Below are 22701 nucleotides of genomic sequence, written 5' to 3' on the forward strand. Positions count from 1 at the left end.
ACAGAAGTTGAGATTACTGGTGATAGTGTAGGTTAAAAGTTCAGGACCTGGTCATTGAGGAATAAGTCCCATTCAGTGGCATCAAAACAACCCCCCAGCTCTTCGACTGAGTCATTTGTCCAAGCCTGAATGTGTTTAACAACGGTTTTCGTCCTTTTTAGTTTCTGATGGTACTTTTGCAAGAGATGGTTGATGTTATGATAAAACTATCCTAGTGAGGGGCGACATCTGGGCACATAAGCACCCTCCACATTTCCAAATCACTGGTCCAGAGTCTTATTTAGCCTCACTGGACAAGTTACATACTGCTCCAAATATGACAGATGGGTGGAAATGACACATCAGTTAAATCAGTTAATCTGTTAATGTTGATCTGTTAATCAGCTGCTCTATGGCAGGTTAACGGTCAAGCTTAACTCAGCTGCATGTCAAAAAATGTCCGACGGATGGAAACAGACTCTCAAAAGACGGTTCCATCAAGTGTCTTTTTGTACTTGCATCATTTGTCCGTGTTCGGAAACATAAAATAGAAGAACTGTGAGGGACTTTTACAAAAATACAGTAAATCCCCATTTTATTCATGATCACTTCTGTATTGGACTGAACCCTTTTATTTAAAAGCTCAGCATTTATAATTTAAGAAATAAAAGTGTGCCAGCGTTATTTTGAGGTTATTTATTTATTCATTCACTCATTTTGTTCAAGCTGTGAAAACAAAAAGAAAATTAAATAAAGTCTCCTTGAAGATTATGAAAATTAAAAGGGGAGAAGAAATTTAAGCAAAATTCACCGCTCGCTTCGCCTGTTCTGCCGCCGGGAAAAGAAGGAACTTGTCGCTGGCAAAAGTCAGAACCTGCTGCTTCTAAAATGCTCCCAATGTGTTTGAAACAGTCAATAAAATTCAGTACCTCTATATTCATGTAGGGTAATAAATATACAAATGTCAATCAGATGTTAGGTATTCTGCATGAGAAATAAAGAAAAAGAAAAGGTTGTAATAATCATCTGCTTATAGCGACAGACGTGATCATTATAAGTGGCTTTCACTGTATTTATATCCTTCTCCAGTTTCTTTATCTGCAACTTAATGTTTAACTTTCATTGACGCTTGTTAATGGACATTTTATGAAAGAGAAAATGTGTCAAAGAGAATTATAACGTTGGTAAGTTGGTTTTCTTAAGTTGACACCATAATTTTAAACATACATCTGATATTATGTAGCCGAGTGATAATATAACCACAGTCACTGATCTGAACGCTCATTTATTAACAAATAAAGATAAAACCATGAACAAGGACGAGCGCCGCTCTTCACTTTCACCACCCAGACTCATCAAGCCGGATGCAGGGATTGAACCATCAACCTTCTGGTGATTCACTCCTCTAACCTTTAGACCATCACTACCCACCTACAGGTTTACATTTAATCTGACATCAATTTTGTGCCAACTCATCTCCTTCACCTTGTTAATTGCAGCAGTTTTGCCCTTTTTGGTGAAAACTCCTTTATATTCTTCATATAGTTTCATCAGCAGGTTTGTTCTGTTGTGGAGAAGAACACCGCTCTAGTTTTCTCTTCTTTTTGAAATGTAATATCGTCTTTTCGACGATCGACTGTTCTGGGCTGCTTATGTACATATGTGCATATGCATACTGCAATCTTATTCCAGTCTGGCTAGACTTAGCGTTTACTAGACACGGCTAAGCTGTGTTAGTGGAACAGCTTGAGCCTCAAGTGAAAATTGACGTTTATTCTAGCCAGACTTTTTCAAGTAAGCACAGCTTTCTTTAGCTGTGTTGATGGAACACCACTGTGAATGATTTGGCCAAACTCACGAGGCAAGTAGTGTGATCAAAAAGAAACAGTCCCAGAGGATCACCAGAGCCCAGATCACCACTACAAACCTGAAGAACATATTCCCTAACATGATCGCCGGGTAAAGACTTTGTTATAGTAACAAACATTGATACCAAAACAAACAAAACAAACAAACAAACAGATGAGCCTACTTGAGTCTACTGAACATACATACATGGACGGGTTTTTCCAAATCCTGCTGAGTCTTTTAATCCTTTATATATTCTTTAGATGATAGTAAGCTGACTGCGGTTTTTAATATTACTGATTGAAGCTGAGTGCTGACTTTTTATCGGCTTCAAAAACAATTTCCTCAGTTTTATCTTTGTTTAATTGAAGAAAAATTCTGGCACATCTGATCCTTGATTTGTTCAATACACTTACTCAGTGCTTGTATTGGACCATAGTCCTCTGGTGATATGGTTATGTAAATTTTGTGTCATCTGCATAATTATAATAACATATTTTGTTGTTTTCCATAATCTGAGCCAGTGGGATCATGTAGATGTAGAACATAAGAGACCCCAGAATGGAGCCTTGGGGAACTCCACAGGTCATTTTTATCCACTCAGATGTACAATTACCTGTAAAAAAGTAGTCCCTGTCCTTTAAGTATAGCATCACTGAAATTGTCTCACCTGCCAGTCCGGAGGTAAAGATGACGGTGGGAGACCCCCCCGACCCCGGCAGAGGGGGGGCCACAGGGGGAGGAGGGGGGGGCATGGGGATGGAGGAGGAGAGCTCACTGGTCCGACAGGGGGGAGGAGGGGGAGGGGGGGGAGGAGGAGGAGCAGGGGGGGGAGGTGCAGGGTATGGCCCATTTGACACTTTAAAGAAGAGAAGAAGAAGAAGAATTAAAAAGGTGTGACTGTTTCTTGTCAAACACAACATTACACTTTATTACTTACTACTTACTTATGCTTGATTATACCTATACTTATTGTACATTATTATACCTTTACTTATTAAACTTTATTATACATACACTTATTATACTTTATTATACTTATACTTATTATACTTTATTATACTTATCATACTTTATTATACCTTTACTTGGGGTATGATATTTATACTTCACCGATTTTACTTCTCAGTACATATCAGTTAGTGAATTTTTAAGCTTTTCGCTCTCTCATTGCAGTTATTGATCAAACCTACTTTATCTTTTATGTATCAGTATAATCAGATCAGCCTTCTGATTGGTGGAACTCACACTCACTGGTTCCCAGCATTGGAGGTGGAGGAGGAGGAGGGGGCGGGACTGGCATATCCGGAGCTCCGCCCATCCCTGGTCCCATGCTGTGATAGGCTACAGTCTCAGGGCTGTGGGGTGGAATTGATCAGGATATCAACTGAAATCAATCACTCTGTCATTGGTAACTGTAACTCTGGTAAACACTTATTTTGAACCAATGTTTTCTCTTATTTTGAGCAAATAGTTTAAAGTTGGTGTCTCTGGGATCATGAATGTTTAAAGATATTTAATATTTAATGTGATGCTCACAGACAGGTGTTGAAGAAACATCCTAACAAAATATAACAACTATGGCATCTATGGTGCAAGGGAACACCACTGCAGGAGGATTTACAACTTTGCACAAAACAAATGTATTCATGTCATGATCCACCCATAAATGATGTGTGACTCAAGCGTTTTCACCAGAGAAATGCCAGAACATCGTGTGTAGATGATCAGCAGAGACGAGGTTTATGTTGCAGCTTTGAGATGTTTGCTTCATGAATGTAAACTGACTGCAGCCTCCACCTTTAGTGATGGTCCAACTTCTAATCTAAACCCCATTGATGCATCAGCTGATCCATCAAATTTCCTACCTGGGGGAGAGGTTGGGGCAGGGAGGAGGAGAAGGAGAGGCGGAGTCAGCCACCCCCCCGTCACCCTCTCCTCTCTGGGGCTGAGGAGCTCCAGGGCCCCCGGCCTGCTGGGCCTCGTGGGCCTGACGCTCCAGACGACTCTGACGCCGGATCGTCTGGTCCTTCTCCCGAACCATCCGCCGCAAGGTGTGCACCTGTGTGTTGGCACTCGCATACACCTCCTGCACAGGTAACAGGTGTTTATTAGAGTTACTGAGGGTACGGAATAATTCAAGAATTTTTGAAGTTTGAAGAAGTTTTTTGTGAAATTGAAGGTTCAAATTCATCCATTACAAATCACTAAATACTTTTTATGATAGTCTGTAGTGGAGTTGTCAGGTGTGACAGTGATGTTCTGTCTCCACTGTGACTAAATGTTTGGATGATTTCCACATTAACAGCACTGACCCGGAGGTTGTCCAGCTCCTTGTTGGTTTGCATCAGCTGTTTCTCCAGTTCAACAATCTTCAGCATCGCTTCGTTCTCCACGTCCAGGAGACGCTCCGACATCTGAGCAGAAAGACAGATTAGTATCACACCTATCTGTCTGACTACCTGTCTCTCTCTCCACCTGTCTGTCTTACCGTGGTCAGGTTCTCCTCCAGCTCCTCCACTCTCTCCAAAGCAGCAGTTTTGGTCTCAGCGTCCTCCAGCAGCGTTCCAACGTCGAACACGTTGTCCAGGTATGCTTGAATCTGCACCTGCAGCCTGTCGCTCTCTGTGTGCTTCAGCCTCTGAGGTGAGACAGGTGGGGTAGGTGAACAGGTCAACAGTCTTGTTGTGTTAATAAAGTTTGGGACGTTTGAATGTGGAGGACAGGTGACGCTAATGTGATGACATCAGAAGTCCTGTGACTGGCAGAGCTGGAGTGTGTGTTAGTGTGTAAGTGTGTGTTACCTCCAGGTGTTCATCCAGGTTAAGTTTGGTGAAGTCGTACTGCAGATGGACTCTGAAGTTCATGTCTTCCACTGAGTGAACCACGATGTTAATGAACTGCATACAGGCCACCTGGCAACCGTTTCCATGGCAACGGACAAGAAATAGTCACTTAGTGACCTGCTGATGTTTTCTATTTTAATGTGTCTTCATGATGACTCACTCACACATCACTGTTGTTACATTCAAGTGAGTTGTGCTCATATTAGTGAGGTTCAGTTAAAGTTCAATAAGTTAAGATTGTTTATGCGGTGAAAGAGTTGCATTATTGTTCTCAATTTAAGTTAGTTTAGATCATTTTAATCTACTGTACCAAGAAGTCGATGTTGTCGTCTTCGTTCTTGAAATGTTCCATCAACTTCTCGAATCGCATCGACTCTGAACACACCTGGAAGAGATCAATCCATCAATAACCAATGAAGTAATCAATCAATTAACTAACTGAGCATCTAATACATCATTGATTCTTCCTGCCAGGATCAGACTGTGTAAACAATACAGGTGTGTGTTTGTGTGTTTACAGTTTTAAAGTTGTCGAAGGCAGACAGGATGATCTCATGTCCTCCTCTGACCAAACACACCGCCGCCAACAACTCCAACACCAGAGCCTTCGTCCTGAGGATGTGAGAGACAGACAAGTAGAGAGACAGGTAGACGGAGCGGTAGAGAGACAGGTAGATAGAACAGTAGAGAGACAGGTAGACAGAGTGGTTGAGAGACAGGTAGATAGAACAGTAGAGAGACAGGAAGAGAGACAGGTAGACAGAGTGGTTGAGAGACAGGTAGATAGAACAGTAGAGAGACAGGAAGAGAGACAGGTAGACAGAATGGTAGAGAGACAGGTAGACAGAATGATAGAGAGACAGGTAGACAGAGTGGTAGAGAGACAGGTAGAAAGAGTGGTAGAGAGACAGGTAGACAGAATGATAGAGAGACAGGTAGACAGAATGGTAGAGAGACAGGTAGACAGAATGATAGAGAGACAGGTAGACAGAGTGGTAGAGAGACAGGTAGATAGAACAGTAGAGAGACAGGAAGAGAGACAGGTAGACAGAACGGTAGAGAGACAGGTAGACAGAGTGGTAGAGAGACAGGTAGACAGAGCGGTAGAGAGACAGGTAGACAGAATGATAGAGAGACAGGAAGAGAGACAGGTAGACAGAATGGTAGAGAGACAGGTAGATAGAGTGGTTGAGAGACAGGTAGATAGAACAGTAGAGAGACAGGAAGAGAGACAGGTAGACAGAACGGTAGAGAGACAGGTAGACAGAATGATAGAGAGACAGGAAGAGAGACAGGTAGACAGAACGGTAGAGAGACAGGTGGACAGAATGGTAGAGAGACAGGTAGACAGAATGATAGAGAGAAAGGAAGAGAGACAGGTGGACAGAATGGTAGAGAGACAGGTAGACAGAGCGGTAGAGAGACAGGTAGACAGAATGGTAGAGAGACAGGTAGACAGAGCGGTAGAGAGACAGGTAGACAGAACGGTAGAGAGACAGGTAGACAGAATGATAGAGAGACAGGAAGAGAGACAGGTAGACAGAATGGTAGAGAGACAGGTAGACAGAGCGGTAGAGAGACAGGTAGACAGAACGGTAGAGAGACAGGTAGACAGAGCGGTAGAGAGACAGGTAGACAGAATGATAGAGAGACAGGTAGACAGAATGATAGAGAGACAGGAAGAGAGACAGGTAGACAGAATGGTAGAGAGACAGGTAGACAGAGCGGTAGAGAGACAGGTAGACAGAGTGGTAGAGAGACAGGTAGACAGAATGGTAGAGAGACAGGTAGACAGAGCGGTAGAGAGACAGGTAGACAGAATGATAGAGAGACAGGTAGACAGAATGGTAGAGAGACAGGTAGACAGAATGGTAGAGAGACAGGTAGACAGAAGGGTAGAGAGACAGGTAGACAGAATGGTAGAGAGACAGGTAGACAGAATGATAGAGAGACAGGTAGACAGAATGATAGAGAGACAGGTAGACAGAATGGTAGAGAGACAGGTAGACAGAATGATAGAGAGACAGGTAGACAGAATGGTAGAGAGACAGGTAGACAAACAGTTAAAGGTTCTTGTTCTGTAGTTTTTAGTTTTTCAGTTGTAGTTTGTTGTTTTGTAGTAGATTTTAGTGTCTCAGGAGTAACGACTTGTAGTTTTTACTTGTAGTTTGTAGTGATTTTAACTTTGGTTGTAAATTATACTCTAGTAGTTAGTTTATATTATATAGTATAGTTTGTAGTTATATTATGTATGTTATGTAAGTAGTTAGTGTAGTTAGTATTTTATGGTATAGTTTGTAGTTTTAAAGAATTTTATTAGAATTTTAAAGAATAGTCTTTAGTTCAAACTGTACTGTTTTGGTGCGTATTACTGACCTGGGATTCCTGTTGTTGAGACTCAGGGCGATTTCATTGACAGCGTGAGGATGAGACATGACCATGTTGAAACCATACTGAGGAAGAGAAGGACAGAGAGGAACATCAGTCAAATTGATGTAAGTACAGAAGAAGATTAAAAAGACACTGTTGTACGAATCAGGTACGCCATCTTGTGTCTTTTAGATCTCTAATGTCTAACGTGATCTTGAATGTTAGTAATATAATAGAATATATATAATAACTGATCATTTTTGTGTAAACCGATCTCTTAACTGAAACATTATTCATAAAAGGGGTTTATTTCTTTGTTGTTAGAGAGGGCAGAAAACATATGATTCTGGTTTTAAATGAAGTGCTGTATTTGAACAAACATCAGGATAAATGACATTTCTTAAAAAGTTTGAAGAACATGAAGATCTTTTTTTCCAATTCAATTAAATTAATTTAAAAAAATATTTAATTCATCGCTCAAGGGTCAATTTGAGGCAAGCATGTTTGCAAACAAGTACATATATAAAATTCACTCACACTCATGTAAAAAATCTAAAAACTACAGATATGACAATGTCAGAAAGAATTTAAACACACAAGAATTAATGGCAGTGGCTGGTCTACAGCTGGCCAACAACATCCAACAACACAAAGGCACAAAAGAATCAAAGCATGAGTGCATGAATTTATCGGTCTGTACATGAGGTAAATTGACCATTTCCTGTACTGTGGCTGTTCACAATTGTAATGACTTCTGGAAGAAAACCTTCCTTCTGTTTGTTTTACATGCAGGTGATCTAAAACACATTCCTGATGGCAACAGGTTAAAGTAGTCATAGAAGACGTGTTGGATGGTTTATTATCTTTTATGCTTTCTTGAGGACTTGTACATTACTAAGCTGTACTGGTCTTTGTGTTTTGCCAATAATTTTAGAGCTGAGAGTAACAACACATTGCAGTCAGTTCTTGTCCTTTTGACAAGTAAGGAAAGTAAACCAGTAGATAGAGAAAATATTAATGATAATATTAAAACACTTTTGATAAAAAAGGAATAAAATGTTGTCAATATTCTCTGATCGACTCCAAAAGAGTTTAGTTTATGAAGACAGTACAGATACTGCTGAGCCTTTTTCACAATAACATCTGTATTGTCACTAAATCTTAATCTGTCACTGAACAAGAGAATGAAGTCCTAGTTAAGTATCCATAGCCTCGTTCTGTGGTGTTGGCTTTTTTCCCATCCAAATGATGGGTGTAGACAAGTGCAAACAATCATCCATCCATTGTCTCTGGTCTTAAACAAAACTACCCAGGTCAAAGTCTTTTGTGTGGTTGGACACAAGAAAACATAGTCAAGTACAATGTCACATAAAGAAGATGTCAAAAGTTGCAGAACATGACATAAAAACAACATAAAACAACAACAGCTTGTTTGCTCCCACAGGCTGTAGGTTGCAACACGAGCAGTGCCACTCATCACCCTATTCTTCTTACTGTTCAATCAACTGTTAGTCATGGTTTCACAATGATTAACCCAGATCAGAGTGTAACAGGAAACTATAGTCTAATATAAGAAATGGACAAGATCTCTTCAGAAAACCTTTAAAACATTTCTAAATTTTGCCCATTTTAACAGATTTAATAGCAGTTTGATTGGATTTATACACTTAAATAACTCTATTTCCATGTCCTACTATGATATGTGCCCTAACGCAGTGGTTCTCGACCTTTTTAGTGTCAAGGGCCCCCTAATTAATGCACATCAGGCCATGGACCCATATTTGATCCTGATCTGATAAGATTTAGTTGTTCCATGACTGTCTATACTGTAGATTGGCAGATTAACAGTGAAGAGTGTGAAACCTATGAACAGAATAGTCACTCTTATACATTATCTCATTGGGCTAACTTCTAGTCAATGAAATAAGAATGAAATTAAAATATTCTCAATTTTTCTGGGGACCCCATGGAACAACCTCAAGGAACCCTGGGGTCCCCAGACCCCAGGGCGAGAACTGCTGCCCTAAGGCATATACAGAATGATGGTAAAGTCTGACCTGGTAGTTCATAATGGCTCGGAGACACATGACGCATACATGGACATCATCTTTCTTGCAGACGAGTCGTGAATTCTTCAGAGTGCGACGACTCGGCAGCGTGTTGGAGCGAGTCACTAGCGTTGAACTAGAAACAAAGAAAATATCATCAGAGATCTGCATGAAGATCATCTTGTGAGTTCTGGTTTATTTTAGTTGTTACCTGATGGAGTGTCGTGCTGCTCTGGGGGCAGAGGAGGACGGGGATGGGAGGCTACAGTCACCATGGAGATCCTCTATGGATCGACTCCAGGGAGAGTCGATGGATGACACCTCTCCTCCGGCCTCTGACTGCTCACCATCAAACCTGCACACACAATATTAACCCACATCTGGAACATGGAAACTACACCTTTCACAGAATAATGAACTAGATCTTTACGTGTGTAAAGACCTGTAGATGTATGTATACATGTGTAGAGACATCAGTAGATGTATGTATACATGTAAATAAGTAAACTTTATTTATAAAGTGCCTTTCAAAACCAGAGTTACAAGGTGCTGTACAATGCAAACGATTGAGAGAAAACTAAAATAAAAATAAATTAACACATGTGTAGAGATCTCTGTAGATGTACAGTATGTATATATACAGACGTGGCCAAAAATATTGGTACCCTTTCACCTTTTTTTAAAAAAAGAAAAATTTTCTCTGCATTAAGTTGAAACTGACAGAAGTATCTGGTATCCATCATTCTTTATTTCACATTGAATAAAACTGAAACTTTGCTTTTGATTTACAACTTAACATATATAATACAATAAAACAAATGAAAATGGCCAAAAATACCATGGTACCCTTAACTTATATATATATAATATTTTGTAGCTCAGCCTTTGGAGGCAATAACTGTAGTCAAGCTCTTTCTGTAACTCTGAATAAGGTTTCTACTCTTCTTCACTGGTAGTTCAGACTCTTCTTGATCAAATTGCTCCAGTTCTCTCTGGTTTGATGGCTGCCGTCTCCCAACTGCAAGTTTCAGCTCTTTCCACAGATGTTTAATGGGATTCAGATCAGGACTCATAGCAGACCACTTCAGAGTGGTACAATGTTTTCTTCTAATCCACTCTTAGGTGCTTTTTGATTTATGTTTGGGTTCATTATCTTGCTGGAAGACCCATGACCTGCGACTAAGACATTTTGGCAATGTCCAGTCTGGCTTTTTTGTGTGGGGTCTTCCTTGGTCTTCTACCATGGAGCCCATTTTCATTCAGACAGTGATGGATGGTGAGACTTGAAACTATTGTATCTTGAACTTGAAGATCAGCTTAGATCTGTATTGAACTTTTATATCTTCTGATTAGTGGACAATCCAGTCTACATCCTGATCCACAGCCACCCCACAGCCGAGTGAGTAATTTGCTCATTTTAAATTGGCAGCATGAGAAAACACCTGTGATACTAATTAAAACTCAATAGTCTACTTAAAGTATTACTAAAAATCAATTATTTCTTACAACTTCTAAAGGGTACCAATAATTTTGTCCAGGCTATTTTAGAATGTCTTTGTAGAATAAACATGAATTCAGTTATTTTCGCAACTTTTTTGTTTTGTTCCACTGCAAACCAAACAGAAACATGCATTGATAATAAAAGAACTTTTAATTTCAACACTGTTCAGGGCAAATGGTGCATTATTTTAATAAAATGCAATGATTTCGGCTACGTCTGTATAAAGAGCTGTTTGTGTGGAACTCCAGACTTACGTGACAGCGTACTGAGCGAAGGACAAATACTCAACCAGAACATCCAGACCTCGATTCTCCTCATTCAGAAACTCTCTGACCCACCTGCAGAGAGATAAACAGGTCAGAGACAGAAACTAGTGGTCAGACAGACAGACAGACAGACAGACAGACAGACAGACAGACAGGTACCCGATGTGATTAGTGCGAAGAGAAATCTCAAGTTCTCTGAGCATCTGAGTCGACTCCTGGACCCTCCTCCTGAACTTCTGCAGACAGACAGATAGACAGGTTAATGACAGACAGACAGACGGGTTAATAACAGACAGACAGACGGGTTAATAACAGACAGACAGACAGACAGGTTAATAACAGACAGACAGACAGACAGGTTAATAACAGACAGACAGACAGACAGACAGGTTAATAACAGACAGACAGACAGACGGTTTAATGACAGACAGACAGACGGTTTAATGACAGACAGACAGACAGATAGACAGGTTAATGACAGACAGACAGACGGGTTAATGACAGACAGACAGACGGGTTAATAACAGACAGACAGACAGACAGGTTAATAACAGACAGACAGACAGACGGTTTAATGACAGACAGACAGACGGTTTAATGACAGACAGACAGACAGGTTAATGACAGACAGACAGACAGGTTAATAACAGACAGACAGACAGACAGGTTAATAACAGACAGACAGATAGACAGGTTAATAACAGACAGACAGACGGGTTAATAACAGACAGACAGACAGACGGTTTAATGACAGACAGACAGACGGTTTAATGACAGACAGACAGACAGATAGACAGGTTAATGACAGACAGACAGACGGGTTAATGACAGACAGACAGACAGGTTAATAACAGACAGACAGACAGACGGGTTAATGACAGACAGACAGACAGACAGGTTAATGACAGACAGACAGACAGATGGGTTAATAACAGACAGACAGACAGACGGGTTAATGACAGACAGACAGACAGACAGACAGGTTAATGACAGACAGACAGACGGGTTAATAACAGACAGACAGATAGACAGGTTAATGACAGACAGACAGACGGGTTAATGACAGACAGACAGACAGACGGGTTAATGACAGACAGACAGATGGGTTAATAACAGACAGACAGACAGACAGGTTAATGACAGACAGACAGACGGGTTAATGACAGACAGACAGACAGACGGGTTAATGACAGACAGACAGATGGGTTAATGACAGACAGACAGACAGACGGGTTAATGACAGACAGACAGACAGACAGACAGGTTAATGACAGACAGACAGACGGGTTAATAACAGACAGACAGATAGACAGGTTAATGACAGACAGACAGACGGTTTAATGACAGACAGACAGACAGACAGACAGGTTAATGACAGACAGACAGACGGGTTAATAACAGACAGACAGATAGACAGGTTAATGACAGACAGACAGACGGTTTAATGACAGACAGACAGACAGACAGACAGGTTAATGACAGACAGACAGACGGTTTAATGACAGACAGACAGACAGATAGACAGGTTAATAACAGACAGACAGATAGACAGGTTAATGACAGACAGACAGATAGACAGGTTAATGACAGACAGACAGATAGACAGGTTAATGACAGACAGACAGATGGGTTAATGACAGACAGACAGACAGATAGACAGGTTAATGACAGACAGACAGATAGACAGGTTAATGACAGACAGACAGACGGGTTAATGACAGACAGACAGACAGACAGGTTAATGACAGACAGACAGACGGTTTAATGACAGACAGACAGACAGACAGACAGGTTAATGACAGACAGACAGACGGGTTAATAACAGACAGACAGACAGACAGGTTAATGACAGACAGACAGACAGGTTAATGACAGACAGACAGATGGGTTAATAACAGACAGACAGACAGACAGGTTAATGACAGACAGACAGACGGTTTAATGACAGACAAACAGACAGACAGACAGGTTAATGACAGACAGACAGACGGACAGACAGACAGGATAATGACAGATAGACAGACGGGTTAATAACAGACAGACAGATAGACAGGTTAATGACAGACAGACGGATGGGTTAATGACAGACAGACAGACAGACGGGTTAATGACAGACAGACAGACAGACGGGTTAATGACAGACAGACAGACAGACGGGTTAATGACAGACAGACAGACGGGTTAATGACAGGCAGACAGACAGACGGGTTAATGACAGACAGACAGACGGGTTAATGACAGACAGACAGACGGGTTAATAACAGACAGACAGACAGACGGGTTAATAACAGACAGACAGACAGACGGGTTAATGACAGACAGACAGACAGACGGGTTAATAACAGACAGACAGACAGACGGGTTAATAACAGACAGACAGACAGACGGGTTAATAACAGACAGACAGACAGAAGGGTTAATAACAGACAGACAGACAGACGGGTTAATAACAGACAGACAGACAGACAGGTTAATGACAGATAGACAGACGGGTTAATAACAGACAGACAGACAGATGGGTTAATGACAGACAGACAGACAGACGGGTTAATGACAGACAGACAGATGGGTTAATGACAGACAGACAGATGGGTTAATGACAGACAGACAGACAGACGGGTTAATGACAGACAGACAGACAGACGGGTTAATGACAGACAGACAGACAGACGGGTTAATGACAGGCAGACAGACAGACGGGTTAATGACAGACAGACAGACGGGTTAATGACAGGCAGACAGACAGACGGGTTAATGACAGACAGACAAACGGGTTAATGACAGACAGACAGATGGGTTAATGACAGACAGACAGACAGACGGGTTAATGACAGACAGACAGACAGACGGGTTAATGACAGGCAGACAGACAGACGGGTTAATGACAGACAGACAGACGGGTTAATGACAGGCAGACAGACAGACGGGTTAATGACAGACAGACAGACGGGTTAATGACAGACAGACAGACAGATGGGTTAATGACAGACAGACAGACAGATGGGTTAATGACAGACAGACAGACAGACGGGTTAATGACAGACAGACAGATGGGTTAATGACAGACAGACAGACAGATGGGTTAATGACAGACAGACAGACAGACGGGTTAATGACAGACAGACAGATGGGTTAATGACAGACAGACAGATGGGTTAATGACAGACAGACAGACGGGTTAATGACAGACAGACAGACAGACGGGTTAATGACAGACAGACAGACAGATGGGTTAATGACAGACAGACAGATGGGTTAATGACAGACAGACAGACAGACGGGTTAATGACAGACAGACAGACAGACGGGTTAATAACAGACAGACAGACAGACGGGTTAATGACAGACAGACAGACGGGTTAATGACAGACAGACAGACAGACGGGTTAATGACAGACAGACAGACAGACGGGTTAATGACAGACAGACAGACGGGTTAATGACAGACAGACAGACAGACGGGTTAATGACAGACAGACAGACGGGTTAATGACAGACAGACAGACGGTTTAATGACAGACAGACAGACGGGTTAATGACAGACAGACAGACGGGTTAATGACAGACAGACAGACAGACAGGTTAATGACAGACAGACAGACAGGTTAATGACAGACAGACAGACAGACAGGTTAATGACAGACAGACAGACAGGTTAATGACAGACAGACAGACAGACAGGTTAATGACAGACAGACAGACAGGTTAATGACAGACAGACAGACGGTTTAATGACAGACAGACAGACAGATGGGTTAATGACAGACAGACAGACAGACGGGTTAATGACAGACAGACAGACAGGTTAATGACAGACAGACAGACGGTTTAATGACAGACAGACAGACAGATGGGTTAATGACAGACAGACAGACAGACGGGTTAATGACAGACAGACAGACAGACGGGTTAATGACAGACAGACAGATGGGTTAATAACAGACAGACAGACAGACGGGTTAATGACAGACAGACAGACAGGTTAATGACAGACAGACAGACAGACGGGTTAATAACAGACAGACAGACAGACGGGTTAATAACAGACAGACAGACAGACAGGTTAATGACAGACAGACAGACAGACGGGTTAATAACAGACAGACAGACAGACGGGTTAATGACAGACAGACAGACGGGTTAATGACAGACAGACAGACGGGTTAATGACAGACAGACAGACGGGTTAATAACAGACAGACAGATGGGTTAATGACAGACAGACAGACGGGTTAATGACAGACAGACAGACAGGTTAATAACAGACAGACAGACAGACGGGTTAATGACAGACAGACAGACAGAAAGACGGGTTAATGACAGACAGACAGACAGACGGGTTAATAACAGACAGACAGACAGACGGTTTAATGACAGACAGACAGACAGACAGACAGACAGACAGACAGACAGACGGTTTAATGACAGACAGACAGACAGACAGACGGGTTAATAACAGACAGACAGACAGACGGTTTAATGACAGACAGACAGACAGACAGACGGGTTAATAACAGACAGACAGACAGACAGACGGGTTAATAACAGACAGACAGATGGGTTAATGACAGACAGACAGACGGGTTAATGACAGACAGACAGACGGGTTAATGACTGACAGACAGACAGACGGGTTAATGACAGACAGATAGACAGGTTAATGACAGACAGACAGACAGATGGGTTAATGACAGACAGACAGACAGGTTAATAACAGACAGACAGACAGACGGGTTAATGACAGACAGACAGACAGACGGGTTAATGACAGACAGACAGACAGACGGGTTAATAACAGACAGACAGACAGACAGACGGTTTAATGACAGACAGACAGACAGACAGACAGACAGACGGTTTAATGACAGACAGACAGACAGACAGACGGGTTAATAACAGACAGACAGACAGACGGGTTAATGACAGACAGACAGACAGACGGGTTAATGACAGGCAGACAGACAGACGGGTTAATGACAGACAGACAGACGGGTTAATGACAGGCAGACAGACAGACGGGTTAATGACAGACAGACAGACGGGTTAATGACAGACAGACAGACAGACGGGTTAATGACAGACAGACAGACAGATGGGTTAATGACAGACAGACAGACAGATGGGTTAATGACAGATAGACAGACAGACGGGTTAATGACAGACAGACAGATGGGTTAATGACAGACAGACAGATGGGTTAATGACAGACAGACAGACGGGTTAATGACAGACAGACAGACAGACGGGTTAATGACAGACAGACAGACAGATGGGTTAATGACAGACAGACAGACAGACGGGTTAATAACAGACAGACAGACAGACGGGTTAATGACAGACAGACAGACGGGTTAATGACAGACAGACAGACAGACAGACAGACGGGTTAATGACAGACAGACAGACAGACGGGTTAATGACAGACAGACAGACGGGTTAATGACAGACAGACAGACAGACGGGTTAATGACAGACAGACAGACAGATGGGTTAATGACAGACAGACAGACGGGTTAATGACAGACAGACAGACGGTTTAATGACAGACAGACAGACGGGTTAATGACAGACAGACAGACGGGTTAATGACAGACAGACAGACAGACAGGTTAATGACAGACAGACAGACGGGTTAATGACAGACAGACAGACAGACAGGTTAATGACAGACAGACAGACAGGTTAATGACAGACAGACAGACGGTTTAATGACAGACAGACAGACAGATGGGTTAATGACAGACAGACAGACAGACGGGTTAATGACAGACAGACAGACAGGTTAATGACAGACAGACAGACGGTTTAATGACAGACAGACAGACAGACGGTTTAATGACAGACAGACAGACAGACGGGTTAATGACAGACAGACAGACAGGTTAATGACAGACAGACAGACGGTTTAATGACAGACAGACAGACAGACAGGTTAATGACAGACAGACAGACGGTTTAATGACAGACAGACAGACAGACGGGTTAATGACAGACAGACAGACAGACGGGTTAATGACAGACAGACAGATGGGTTAATAACAGACAGACAGACAGACGGGTTAATGACAGACAGACAGACAGGTTAATGACAGACAGACAGACAGACGGGTTAATAACAGACAGACAGACAGACGGGTTAATAACAGACAGACAGACAGACGGGTTAATAACAGACAGACAGACAGACAGGTTAATGACAGACAGACAGACAGACGGGTTAATAACAGACAGACAGACAGACGGGTTAATGACAGACAGACAGACAGGTTAATGACAGACAGACAGACGGGTTAATGACAGACAGACAGACGGGTTAATAACAGACAGACAGACAGACGGGTTAATGACAGACAGACAGACAGACAGACGGGTTAATGACAGACAGACAGACAGACGGGTTAATAACAGACAGACAGACAGACGGTTTAATGACAGACAGACAGACAGACAGACAGACAGACAGACGGTTTAATGACAGACAGACAGACAGACAGACGGGTTAATAACAGACAGACAGACAGACGGTTTAATGACAGACAGACAGACAGACAGACAGACGGGTTAATAACAGACAGACAGACAGACAGACGGGTTAATAACAGACAGACAGATGGGTTAATGACAGACAGAAAGACGGGTTAATGACAGACAGACAGACAGGTTAATAACAGACAGACAGACAGACGGGTTAATGACAGACAGACAGACGGGTTAATGACAGGCAGACAGACAGACGGGTTAATGACAGACAGACAGACGGGTTAATGACAGACAGACAGACAGACGGGTTAATGACAGACAGACAGACAGATGGGTTAATGACAGACAGACAGACAGATGGGTTAATGACAGACAGACAGACAGACGGGTTAATGACAGACAGACAGATGGGTTAATGACAGACAGACAGATGGGTTAATGACAGACAGACAGACGGGTTAATGACAGACAGACAGACAGACGGGTTAATGACAGACAGACAGACAGATGGGTTAATGACAGACAGACAGACAGACGGGTTAATAACAGACAGACAGACAGACGGGTTAATGACAGACAGACAGACAGACGGGTTAATGACAGACAGACAGACAGACAGACAGACGGGTTAATGACAGACAGACAGACAGACGGGTTAATGACAGACAGACAGACGGGTTAATGACAGACAGACAGACAGACGGGTTAATGACAGACAGACAGACAGATGGGTTAATGACAGACAGACAGACGGGTTAATGACAGACAGACAGACGGTTTAATGACAGACAGACAGACGGGTTAATGACAGACAGACAGACGGGTTAATGACAGACAGACAGACAGACAGGTTAATGACAGACAGACAGACGGGTTAATGACAGACAGACAGACAGACAGGTTAATGACAGACAGACAGACAGGTTAATGACAGACAGACAGACGGTTTAATGACAGACAGACAGACAGATGGGTTAATGACAGACAGACAGACAGACGGGTTAATGACAGACAGACAGACAGGTTAATGACAGACAGACAGACGGTTTAATGACAGACAGACAGACAGATGGGTTAATGACAGACAGACAGACAGACGGGTTAATGACAGACAGACAGACAGACGGGTTAATGACAGACAGACAGATGGGTTAATAACAGACAGACAGACAGACGGGTTAATGACAGACAGACAGACAGGTTAATGACAGACAGACAGACAGACGGGTTAATAACAGACAGACAGACAGACGGGTTAATAACAGACAGACAGACAGACGGGTTAATAACAGACAGACAGACAGACAGGTTAATGACAGACAGACAGACAGACGGGTTAATAACAGACAGACAGACAGACGGGTTAATGACAGACAGACAGACAGGTTAATGACAGACAGACAGACGGGTTAATGACAGACAGACAGACGGGTTAATAACAGACAGACAGACAGACGGGTTAATGACAGACAGACAGACAGACAGACGGGTTAATGACAGACAGACAGACAGACGGGTTAATAACAGACAGACAGACAGACGGTTTAATGACAGACAGACAGACAGACAGACAGACAGACAGACAGACGGTTTAATGACAGACAGACAGACAGACAGACGGGTTAATAACAGACAGACAGACAGACGGTTTAATGACAGACAGACAGACAGACAGACAGACGGGTTAATAACAGACAGACAGACAGACAGACGGGTTAATAACAGACAGACAGATGGGTTAATGACAGACAGAAAGACGGGTTAATGACAGACAGACAGACAGGTTAATAACAGACAGACAGACAGACGGGTTAATGACAGACAGACAGACAGACGGGTTAATGACAGACAGACAGACAGACAGACGGGTTAATAACAGACAGACAGACGGTTTAATGACAGACAGACAGACAGACAGACAGACGGTTTAATGACAGACAGACAGACAGACAGACGGGTTAATAACAGACAGACAGACAGACGGTTTAATGACAGACAGACAGACAGACGGGTTAATGACAGACAGACAGATGGGTTAATAACAGACAGACAGACAGACGGGTTAATAACAGACAGACAGACAGACGGGTTAATGACAGACAGACAGACAGACGGGTTAATGACAGACAGACAGACGGGTTAATAACAGACAGACAGACGGGTTAATAACAGACAGACAGACAGACGGGTTAATGACAGACAGACAGACGGGTTAATAACAGACAGACAGACGGGTTAATAACAGACAGACAGACAGACAGACAGACAGGTTAATGACAGACAGACAGACAGACAGACAGACAGACAGGTTAATGACAGACAGACAGACAGACAGGTTAATGACAGACAGACAGACAGACAGACAGACGGTTTAATGACAGACAGACAGACAGACAGGTTAATGACAGACAGACAGACAGACAGACAGACAGACAGACAGACGGTTTAATGACAGACAGACAGACAGGTTAATGACAGACAGACAGACAGACGGGTTAATAACAGACAGACAGACAGACGGGTTAATGACAGACAGACAGACAGACGGGTTAATGACAGACAGACAGACAGACAGACAGACGGGTTAATGACAGACAGACAGACAGACGGGTTAATGACAGACAGACAGACGGGTTAATGACAGACAGACAGACAGACGGGTTAATGACAGACAGACAGACAGATGGGTTAATGACAGACAGACAGACGGGTTAATGACAGACAGACAGACGGTTTAATGACAGACAGACAGACGGGTTAATGACAGACAGACAGACGGGTTAATGACAGACAGACAGACAGACAGGTTAATGACAGACAGACAGACGGGTTAATGACAGACAGACAGACAGACAGGTTAATGACAGACAGACAGACAGGTTAATGACAGACAGACAGACGGTTTAATGACAGACAGACAGACAGATGGGTTAATGACAGACAGACAGACAGACGGGTTAATGACAGACAGACAGACAGGTTAATGACAGACAGACAGACGGTTTAATGACAGACAGACAGACAGATGGGTTAATGACAGACAGACAGACAGACGGGTTAATGACAGACAGACAGACAGACGGGTTAATGACAGACAGACAGATGGGTTAATAACAGACAGACAGACAGACGGGTTAATGACAGACAGACAGACAGGTTAATGACAGACAGACAGACAGACGGGTTAATAACAGACAGACAGACAGACGGGTTAATAACAGACAGACAGACAGACGGGTTAATAACAGACAGACAGACAGACAGGTTAATGACAGACAGACAGACAGACGGGTTAATAACAGACAGACAGACAGACGGGTTAATGACAGACAGACAGACAGGTTAATGACAGACAGACAGACGGGTTAATGACAGACAGACAGACGGGTTAATAACAGACAGACAGACAGACGGGTTAATGACAGACAGACAGACAGACAGACGGGTTAATGACAGACAGACAGACAGACGGGTTAATAACAGACAGACAGACAGACGGTTTAATGACAGACAGACAGACAGACAGACAGACAGACAGACAGACGGTTTAATGACAGACAGACAGACAGACAGACGGGTTAATAACAGACAGACAGACAGACGGTTTAATGACAGACAGACAGACAGACAGACAGACGGGTTAATAACAGACAGACAGACAGACAGACGGGTTAATAACAGACAGACAGATGGGTTAATGACAGACAGAAAGACGGGTTAATGACAGACAGACAGACAGGTTAATAACAGACAGACAGACAGACGGGTTAATGACAGACAGACAGACAGACGGGTTAATGACAGACAGACAGACAGACAGACGGGTTAATAACAGACAGACAGACGGTTTAATGACAGACAGACAGACAGACAGACAGACAGACGGTTTAATGACAGACAGACAGACAGACAGACGGGTTAATAACAGACAGACAGACAGACGGTTTAATGACAGACAGACAGACAGACAGACGGGTTAATAACAGACAGACAGACAGACAGACGGGTTAATAACAGACAGACAGACGGGTTAATAACAGACAGACAGACAGACGGGTTAATAACAGACAGACAGACAGACGGGTTAATGACAGACAGACAGACAGACGGGTTAATGACAGACAGACAGACGGGTTAATAACAGACAGACAGACGGGTTAATAACAGACAGACAGACAGACGGGTTAATGACAGACAGACAGACGGGTTAATAACAGACAGACAGACGGGTTAATAACAGACAGACAGACAGACAGACAGACAGGTTAATGACAGACAGACAGACAGACAGGTTAATGACAGACAGACAGACAGACAGACAGACAGACAGGTTAATGACAGACAGACAGACAGACAGGTTAATGACAGACAGACAGACAGACAGACAGACGGTTTAATGACAGACAGACAGACAGACAGGTTAATGACAGACAGACAGACAGACAGACAGACAGACAGACAGACGGTTTAATGACAGACAGACAGACAGGTTAATGACAGACAGACAGACAGACAGACAGGTTAATGACAGACAGACAGACAGACAGACAGGATAATGACAGACAGACAGACAGACAGGTTAATGACAGACAGACAGACAGGTTAATGACAGACAGACAGACAGACAGACAGACAGGATAATGACAGACAGACAGACAGGTTAATGACAGACAGACAGACAGACAGACAGACAGACAGGATAATGACAGACAGACAGACAGACAGACAGACAGGTTAATGACAGACAGACAGACAGACAGGTTAATGACAGACAGACAGACAGACAGACAGGTTAATGACAGACAGACAGACAGACAGACAGACAGGTTAATGACAGACAGACAGACAGACAGACAGACAGACAGACAGACAGACAGACGGGTTAATAACAGACAGACAGACAGACAGGTTAATGACAGACAGACAGACAGACAGACGGTTTAATGACAGACAGACAGACAGACAGGTTAATGACAGACAGACAGACAGACAGACAGGTTAATGACAGACAGACAGACAGACAGGTTAATGACAGACAGACAGACAGACAGACAGACAGACAGACAGACAGACGGGTTAATAACAGACAGACAGACAGACAGGTTAATGACAGACAGACAGACAGACAGGTTAATGACAGACAGACAGACAGACAGACAGACAGACAGACAGACAGGTTAATGACAGACAGACAGACAGACGGTTTAATGACAGACAGACAGACAGACAGACGGGTTAATGACAGACAGACAGACAGACAGACAGACAGACGGGTTAATGACAGACAGACAGACGGGTTAATAACAGACAGACAGACGGGTTAATAACAGACAGACAGACAGACAGACAGGTTAATGACAGAC

The 22701-nt window shown here is 42.9% G+C and overlaps 1 protein-coding gene across 1 annotated transcript in view; it reads right to left on the minus strand.

The window, feature by feature from the left end:
• Positions 1–22701, minus strand: part of fmnl2b (formin-like 2b) — a 50005-nt gene that overhangs the window by 12792 nt on the left and 14512 nt on the right. The window contains exons 4-16 of the mRNA XM_067583342.1: positions 11018–11094; positions 10847–10930; positions 9303–9446; positions 9101–9227; positions 7050–7126; positions 5192–5285; positions 4984–5058; positions 4632–4742; positions 4319–4468; positions 4143–4244; positions 3696–3916; positions 3082–3185; positions 2498–2686 (exon numbers count right to left, since the gene is read on the minus strand). Of these exons, the coding sequence (XP_067439443.1) occupies positions 2498–2686; positions 3082–3185; positions 3696–3916; positions 4143–4244; positions 4319–4468; positions 4632–4742; positions 4984–5058; positions 5192–5285; positions 7050–7126; positions 9101–9227; positions 9303–9446; positions 10847–10930; positions 11018–11094 (1555 nt within the window). The remainder of the gene's footprint in view (positions 1–2497; positions 2687–3081; positions 3186–3695; positions 3917–4142; positions 4245–4318; positions 4469–4631; positions 4743–4983; positions 5059–5191; positions 5286–7049; positions 7127–9100; positions 9228–9302; positions 9447–10846; positions 10931–11017; positions 11095–22701) is intronic.

The sequence above is a fragment of the Thunnus thynnus genome, chromosome 24 (assembly GCF_963924715.1).
Source record: "Thunnus thynnus chromosome 24, fThuThy2.1, whole genome shotgun sequence".
Lineage (NCBI taxonomy): Eukaryota > Metazoa > Chordata > Actinopteri > Scombriformes > Scombridae > Thunnus > Thunnus thynnus.